The sequence below is a fragment of the Pundamilia nyererei genome, unplaced genomic scaffold, assembly GCF_000239375.1.
Source record: "Pundamilia nyererei isolate P.nyererei 1_Seehausen unplaced genomic scaffold, PunNye1.0 scaffold00190, whole genome shotgun sequence".
Lineage (NCBI taxonomy): Eukaryota > Metazoa > Chordata > Actinopteri > Cichliformes > Cichlidae > Pundamilia > Pundamilia nyererei.
Window position 1 is genome coordinate 601,203 of NW_005187591.1, and position 8,590 is coordinate 609,792.

The 8,590-nt window shown below is 41.3% G+C and overlaps 1 protein-coding gene across 3 annotated transcripts in view; it reads right to left on the reverse strand.

The window, feature by feature from the left end:
• Positions 1–191: 191 nt before the first annotated feature.
• myo16 (myosin XVI) overlaps positions 192–8,590 on the reverse strand; it is a 61,491-nt gene continuing 53,092 nt past the window's right edge. The window contains exons 31-32 of one of the 3 annotated variants that reach the window (XR_001290544.1): positions 6,339–6,448; positions 3,365–3,428 (exon numbers count right to left, since the gene is read on the reverse strand). Coding sequence is in view for 1 of the 3 variants with exons in the window: in XM_013914368.1 (XP_013769822.1) it covers positions 3,258–3,428 (171 nt within the window). In the remaining 2 variants the exon portion in view is untranslated. Of the gene's footprint in view, positions 3,429–6,332; positions 6,449–8,590 lie in introns of all 3 variants that reach the window. The other 2 variants (XR_001290545.1, XM_013914368.1) reach the window with 2 other exon arrangements.

Genomic DNA, 8,590 nt, shown 5'->3' on the forward strand with positions numbered 1-8,590 from the left:
CACACACACACACACACACACACACACACACACACACACACACAGAGACTCGCATTGACACAATTGTGCTTTATTGCTGTACAAGTACAGTACTTAAAAAATTGGGAACATAATAATTCTGAAATATCACAATCATTTTTTTCTTTCCACAAACACATATGTATGCAGATTAAAATATACTGTATGTCATGTACAAAAGAAAGATTACAATAAAAAAAAAAAAAACCCAACAACATCAACAATATGAAAGGCAGTGCTGAAATATCATGTCTCTCTGGACAACTATAAGTGGACTAGAGACAATAGATGGCCATTGTACACTGGCAGTAGCACCAGAGAGGTGATCTCAGAGCAGAGGATTTATAGATTCCTGGCTAACGAATATGACTGGCAGTATTTTGGCTGCCGGAGCTTACTTCAGAGTGAGCGAATTCATCAAGATTTGTATGTGATGAAGTGGACATATTAGCAGATGGGTTTATGTGGATATGGATGGATGATGTGTTTAGCCGAGACATTGGGGGACAGTGGAGTGATTCACAGTGCAGAGGGAAGCAGTTCTTCACATTAGACAGCCTTTATCTTTTCTGCACGAGCATGTTATACGGGGAGGACACCCAACATGTGGTCATGCAAGGTAAAAACCACTGATATGCTTTAAAATACAATTTAAAAATGTCCTCATTTCATGACTTCCATAAACATAAGTATACACAAAACTGCACACGACCAACCATAACTCTGATTATACTGAAGGATAAATACCAAAGCTAGAAATTCTTTCAATGGCATTAGCAAGGTTGACGAGCTTAGTCTTGGTTCCTGTCTTTTGTTTGATCGCAGATGAAACACACAACTACTTGTGTGAAAATGTTTGATATATTTCTCCATTGCAGTGCTCATGCAGCCCCAAATCACAGTGCACAAGGTGTGATATATGGGGCAAATCAATACCTTATACTTGCTTGAAAAAAATGAACTGCATACACAACTTCTGAAGACAATAATCACATTAAGCAGTTAGGTACACTGTTTTGATTCAGGCGCATGTTCCGGTAATAAGATACAAAGAGATTCAAAGATGTGCACAGGATGGTGGAATAAAAATTTTGCATTTGTACATTCAGCCAGTCAGACCAAAACACAACTGGGCAAGTTCGCCTTCAACGGCCTCTTGAATATTTGTGCACCTTCGCACACCGACAACAATCGAGATCGATCCTGCGATGGCGCTGCTAATTTGCAATTCTGAACCAATTTAAATGCCTTGTGGGTGATCAGTGGGAATGAGAAATCTATTAGAGCTATTGATACTTGGAGGCTCTAACAATTCAGACTGGATCTTTAAAGATCGAACACCTTGTCTAGACACACCCAGCCCATTACAGAGGTCAACACAACACCACATAAACATTGTGCAATAAAACATCCATATACATTTAGAACATCTGCATTGCATCAGGGGAGCAGAACAATGGGGTCGAAGGGGAATAAACAAATCATTAAATAGAGTATAAACGAATTTTCATAACCGTAGACAGTCGTTCTAAAAAAAAAAGAAAAAAGAAAAGATATTCACATCTTAAAATAGACCTCTTTCTCTCAGCATTGCATCTAACCCGAGACATTCTTCAATCTCAGTTTCACCATACACAGTATTATATACTCATCCTTGTCTTTCATCTTCAAGGTCAACCGCCGTGCTTTTCTTCTATAGTAAAAGCTAAAACATATGACACCATTCACTATTTACACTGTGGCTACCATGGAAACACCCGTAAAGCCGGTTTGATCCACTGGAGGAGGTGGGGTGGGTCAAGTAGGGGAAAGGGCAAGGGGGTCTGTTTGTTTTGGGTCAAGTACGGGAAAGGAAAAGAAGATGAGGACAGGACACAGAAGGTAAAAAATAGGCGCCTGCGAGGACACACCAACGAAGTAGGGATCTGTACAATAATCAGGTTCATCTGTGCGTGAGGTCTCCTGAAAAACGCATTAACCTGTTCAGATGCTGATGAGACACGTTAAGAGTGTGAACAGTTTTATACCCATTTTAAACACTTTTTAATGTTTTTAGTCCACACAGGATCACCAGTGAACTGCAACAACAGCTATGATTTGGTCATTTGTCAGTCTGTACATACAGTATACAAGCATAAGGAGACTACCGTACGCATCAGTTTTAATAACTATACTTGTTAGTTTAGATATAGCTTTCACACATTGTATCACTTTGGCACAGAGTTTCATGTTCAGAACATGAACTAAATACCTATCGGCTAAAGCTTTTTTTTTCTTTTCTTTTTTTAAAATCTCAGCTTTACCTTTATACATAAAGCCAAAGTATGCTCATTAGTTGGATCCCCGTCTCCTAGTAAAGGTAAGTGCAGTAGTTTAGGATTTGGCCAGAGGGCTTTCTCAAAGGCTGGTGGTAACAAGGGGGAAGAGAAGTGCACCTTGGGATAATACTGAGGTTACCCTGACCCCGGGCCCCTTGCTGCCAGGGCTGCAGTAGCACTTAGAGCCCACACATGAGACGCTAAATGAGAGCTGTGTACCTGAAAAAGGTCCCATGTCTAAGCCAGTAAAGTGTTGTTCAAAACTGGAGGTCTCCAGAGGCGTTGATTGACTTGTAAACTTTCTGAGACTCAGGTGTGCACATATGAGAAAGCATCACACGGGAACATCACAGCACGTCAAGTATAATCAGCACCGGGTTTTAGAGTGGAGCTCATTTTAATGCAGCAGCTCATCTTATGAGGCCATACGATCCAAATCAGATGGCCATTCGGCATCTAAACCCCAGGTCAACTACTTTGCTTGTAAATTAAGCCTCCTATTGATCAGCGTCGTTCATTTCATCTTAGAAGAGCTGAAAATAAATAGACAAGTCAGTGTTTTTCTCTTTTTGATCATATATGTCATCACAGACTATCCCGCATCTATTCTTTTTCTGCTTTGCAGTCATTTTTCATGGATATCAGTTAGTATCAGTTAGCTGTCACATGGTGCTGAGTTTCTATCACATAAGTAAGGGAATCCCCCACAGTTGAGTGCAAAGGGAAAAAGCAGGACCTTCACCCCACGGACTAGGCTCATTCTTGGAGCTTAAGCTTAGTCCATGGGGACAGAGGTTAACAGATCAAAAACAAAAACAAAAAAAGGGAAACGAATAAAATTGAAAAGCTCGTGGAAGTGTGGCTGAAGAAAGAGGGAGGAACTTCATAGCCAACGTATGTGACTTTATCAGAAAACCTCCATCATGGAGGGGCCTTCCTGTTGGTCCAGAGCAGTGTGGGGGGCAGGGGTGGGGACTTAGGTGGGCGGCGCTTCCAGTCACTCCGCCCCTCACACTGCAATCGCCGCCATCGCAGAAGCTCTCCAAGGGCGGCGCTCTCATCCCCGTTGGACAGACGTAGCCGCTGGAACACCTGGGGCACAGAAGGAAGAATACAAGGTTAGGAAAGGAGGCTAGGGTTTGCTGAGGAGATGCAGCACACTGAAAAATCCAAAAGATTAACGACAGGAAGTCCACATGACAAGCCATGATCGGAGCGGAGGGGTGGGATGATAAACAGTGACTGCACAAGCACCATAAAAATAATAACATTAACAGGGCAAAAAAAACAACAACAACAGCCTGGTCATCCAAACCTGATTAGAAACTGGGAGGTAGGGGTGTTATGCTGGCAGCTGGTGGCCTAAGAAAAAAGAGCTCAAAGGTGAACGCTTTTAAGACAAAGATCCAAATATCCCACTGTTGTTTTGTTCATTTTAATAAATACTATGAAAACACTCTCTCTCTCTCTCTGTGATTTCAACTTTCCTTACCCCCACTGCTGCACCCTAAACCTACTGCTTGCTACTGACGATGTAAAGCTTCAAAAACACCTTTAAGTTCTCCCACGGGCCCTATGAAACAACTATTAACAAAGTTGTTTCTCTTCACACCTATCAGTTTTTCCACTCTGCTGAAGTACGAGCAGTGAGCTAAATCAGCTCAGTAGTACCTATAATGTAACATTTTCCAAGTCAACTGCCAAACATGTCATGTGTTTAGTGAGGGAGTCATAGGCTATGCCACACACACACACAGACCGGGGAAAAAACATTGCACCGATTGGATACTCTGACAAACATACCTGCACATACCTACTAGACATGCACACCCAAACGCTCAAACATACATCGAGATAGATTGCCTGCACTAGCACAATACTCAACAAGCTAATCCATAATTTACACCTCCCTGCCAGGCTATTCTTTGCACTGGCGCCAGCGAGGAACACCGGCTACTGGAACAGAAAATAAGTAGGAACACTGTGTCCCTCTGCAATGCATGACTGTACTGTTCATGGACACACACATACACAGAGACACACACACAGTAAACATCAGATACAGTTTTTTTTCAAATTAATAACTGTGAAACATTTACGGTTTCTGGCCTTGATGTCTGAAATGTAAAACAGTTTAATGCTTGTCTTCAAAATGTCATCATGACATCGAGGCGAGATGACAAAGTTAAGTTTAGAAAATAAAATCGCTTTTTGACATTTCAAAGCTGTCTGATGGCAACTTTACTCCAGATAACAGCACTCTGAAATCTAAACCACACCCTTCTGTGTTGGGGGAAGTGGTGGGGGGATGGGTTTAGATCCATACCAACATGTGAATGGATTGTTATGGTAATAGCATGGTAATGTGGGATAGTAGTCATTCCAAACTGTCACTCACAGGAAGGATATCCCGAGGCCACAAAATATTCCAATAAGCTCCGAGCTTTTCCACATAAAACGCACACATTTCCAAGTGTAAACAGCTACTGCATGCACGCTACTGTGTATACACCCTCAGATACAGAAAACTAAAACACCGCGTTCTCTGATTGTTTGTACCCACAGCAATAGATATGACTTAGAAAGGATTTCACAGAATATAAATTGCATTTTTTATTATCTGACAAACAATAACACATGAAATTCCAAAAGAGTTTCTTTTATGTGTTAGTCAAAGCAGATAGAAAAAAAGAGAAAGGTCACTAAACAGCTAATATTTCTATAACTGGGTGGCCAAGGACAGGTCGATCATAGAGAATAAAACAAGTAGAATAAAAGAAACTGCAGACAGGATGATATGTTGCTATCTCGGGATGACTTATGTGTGATGTTTTCCTTTGATATTCCCCTGAATAGTTCCTGTGGAGTCATGTAAGGATCTCTGTCTAGTCCGATACATTTTAAGAATAGGTGTCACATGTCACATGTTCCCGAGTAGCACATGTGACCACTCCTATTTCAAATGCCCTGCCAAGTCATTGTCTGAAGGGATAAACAAAAATATCAATCTTTGTACCATTCAATCATTTAGCAGTCTGTCAAGTCTTTATATAATTAGTCTAGACTGCTGCTCGCTATTCACGGCGAAGACCCAAACAAACCAGTCCATTCATTCTTAAATGAGCTGCCCATTCATCTTCCTTCATCCTTTCCTTTTTATTTATCCCAGTAGTTCTGAGAAACCTACATAAAAACGGTCTAGCACAGAGTTATTCCCACCTCACGATCGTGTATAAACTCACAGTGATGAAGGTGATCAAGAAAGCGAAACACCGGTGAACAGCGATGATGCAGTGATGCCAGAGAGAGTCTGAGGAAGGGTTAAAAGGGAATCGAGTGATGGATTCAGCAACGTAAAAATCCCAGCAGATGAAGAGCAATAAAAACTGCAGCTCGAGCTTGAGACTCTCAGGAAAAACACCGTATAGTGACTTTTTGTGCTGAGGAGGACAGCAACAAAAAAGGAACAACTGCAATTGCCTAAGGATTTCTCCACATGTGTGGGTATTCAGATCTATTTAACCTGTGAGCTGCAGTTTCCTTCCAGAAATGAGGGATAAAAAAAGAAGAGCGTAAATGTCATCGACTCAGGATTCCTCTGACTCCTGAGAGCCGAGATGATGTCCTGCAACAGCAGTGGTTTTCAAAAATGCTTCTCCAGTGACCCATATTTTCAGAAGATTAGATTTTTTATTTTTTATGACAACTGCCAGAAATTCTGATTAGAATTTTTACATCTTATTTTCAGCCATGAGTTCAGACTTCAAATCCTGTGTAATATTAAACTAGAATTAATTTCAGGTAACCGCGGCCACCGATTTCCATAAAAGCTAAAACAACAAATTCCCTTCTTACTCCATAAACACATTTTTGCCATTTAAATTTTGACTCAGACAAACCTTCTGGAAGTTTTATGAATCATTACTGATTTGACTGCACACTGGATTGATGAAAAACACTGCGATTAAGGGCAGAGAGGGGCACGGCATGACGTACACTCACCACATCCCTACATGTGCATGAGGGCTCACAGCGAGCCCACCCCCTGTGCCCCCCTCGCTGTTTTAGAGGGCAGCCCCCGCTCCGAATGGAGAAAAGTTGAGATGACCCCTCTGGAAAATATAGGAGGCAGTGAGAATAACAGCCAAGCTCATTAGATTCATAGAAAGAGAAAGAAAACAGGCATTTATGTACAAGACAACAGCCTAGTCCAAAGTAGATGGTTACATGTGCTTCACACTTTAAAATGCTGTAAGAAAGGAGCACTAAGCAATCACAAACAGGCTTCAGATACTCAATGCACAAGGTGAACTCATCCAATTCTGAATGGAGCGATAAAATATTTCATCAACCTGAGGATTGTCAAGTGGGTACACAGCGTGCCTTTACATCTCTAGTGAAGTTTACCTACGAATAGTGTGCGCTGAACTCTTCTGAGAGTGGAACAGAACGTCCTTTGCTTCTTTGTGCATTAAACACAGAATAACTCAAAAGAAAGAAGCCAAAAAGAAGCCAGTGTTAAGTTTTTGTGTGATATTGGATTTAAACCCTACTCTCTCAAGTGCAAAGTTTCTTTCTTCCTGTGCTGCTCTTCCTGCTACTCACCCAGTCTGGTCTGAAAAGACCAAGACCTATACGGTATGTTCAAGGCCTGATAAGAGAGCCCAGACAATGATTATAGGAGCTTCCTCGTTCTCCTTTTTTTGTTCTCAAATGCATAAAATGTTTTTTGTACGTAACTAAAAGTTGTCTAAGGCGCTTGGAAAGAAAAGCATCTGGAATTCTTTAAGTTCTTGAAGACATTTCACCTCTCATCCGAGAAGCTTCTTCAGTTCTAAGAGAGATAAACGCATAAACGCAACATAGAAGAGCCACCTTGACAGCACAAGACTCAGATGTACACCTGCATCTAAAGGACAAAGGTCACTCTTTCAAGGATGCCAGTGTTCACATTTTGGACAAAGACAGATGTTTTGAAAGAGGAATGAAAGCCATCTATGTCCACTGTGAATGACCATATTTGAACAGAGGCGGTGGCTTACGACACCAACTGTCTGCCATCTACAATCCAGTTTTGAGATCCCAACCCAGGAACATTATGCAGCAATTGTTTTGTTTGCTCTCAATTTTGACAGCCCTTTTAAAGATCAATATCAGTCTGTACATGGTCCAGATAGCTTTTCTTCAAATTCTTTAATTCTCACTCGCTTTTGCAACTTTGTACTTTTGTGTTACTCGCAGCAACAACTCCACCTCATTGTTAGTCCATTAAAAAAACTCGGTGCTTTTCCTCAACATTTTGCTGCAAAATTTCAAAGAGCCGGAAATGAGCAGGTCGAATCGTCTTACATTTCATGCATGCGCAATACAAGAATGTAAGCATTTTCAGTCATTCCAGTGTGGATTTTCAAATTTAGAAGAATTAGTCGACTTAGCATCATAATGGGTTCACCCAAAACCTTGGCTGATTGTGACGCACGCTCGTTTTCACATCTTGGCTCGTGTGATTAGTGACCCTCGTAGGGACACTCCCTATAGGGCTAAAATCTGGGTCCCACCAATTGCTCTTAGAACTGAAGAAGCTTCTCAGATGGCACTTTTCTTTCCAAGCTTCTTAGGCTACGTTCACACTGCAGGTCTTAATGCTCAATTCCAATTTTTTGATCAAATCTGATTTTTTGTCTGCTTCTTCACACTACAAATAAAATGTGACAGCAAACGCACTCTAGTGTGAACCCTCAAGGCGGCCAACATGCGCAAAAAGAAGACGTCACACACAACGCGCTCTGTTTAGACCCAGACCAAACAGTCTTGTTTGACTGATGGCCGTTAATATAAAGACTTGTTTCGGATTTTACGTTTCCCAATTTTGCTTTAAGTTATTTTGTTATTTACATATGGCCTAATAATGATCCTTATTGCTGTTTCAGAGAGGAGCGGTGCTTCAAAGGATAGTTGCAGATTTCTGTCAGAATCTGCAGATTATACAGTACAAATAAAATAGTCACGTTTCTCCAACGCTGTCTTCCCAACAGTTTCACTGGATGGCCAGGAATCGTTCACGATGTCTTCTCGGGTGCTGATAATTGGCGTCTGTCTTGTGTCAGTGACGTAAAAGACGGATTTAATGCGACCTGACCGTTCAAACAACTGTCGCTTTCTGAAACATCAGATATGTATCGGATTCAGTACCACATACGAAAGTGACCCAGATCGGATTTGAAAATATCGGATTTGTGCCGTTCACACTGTCA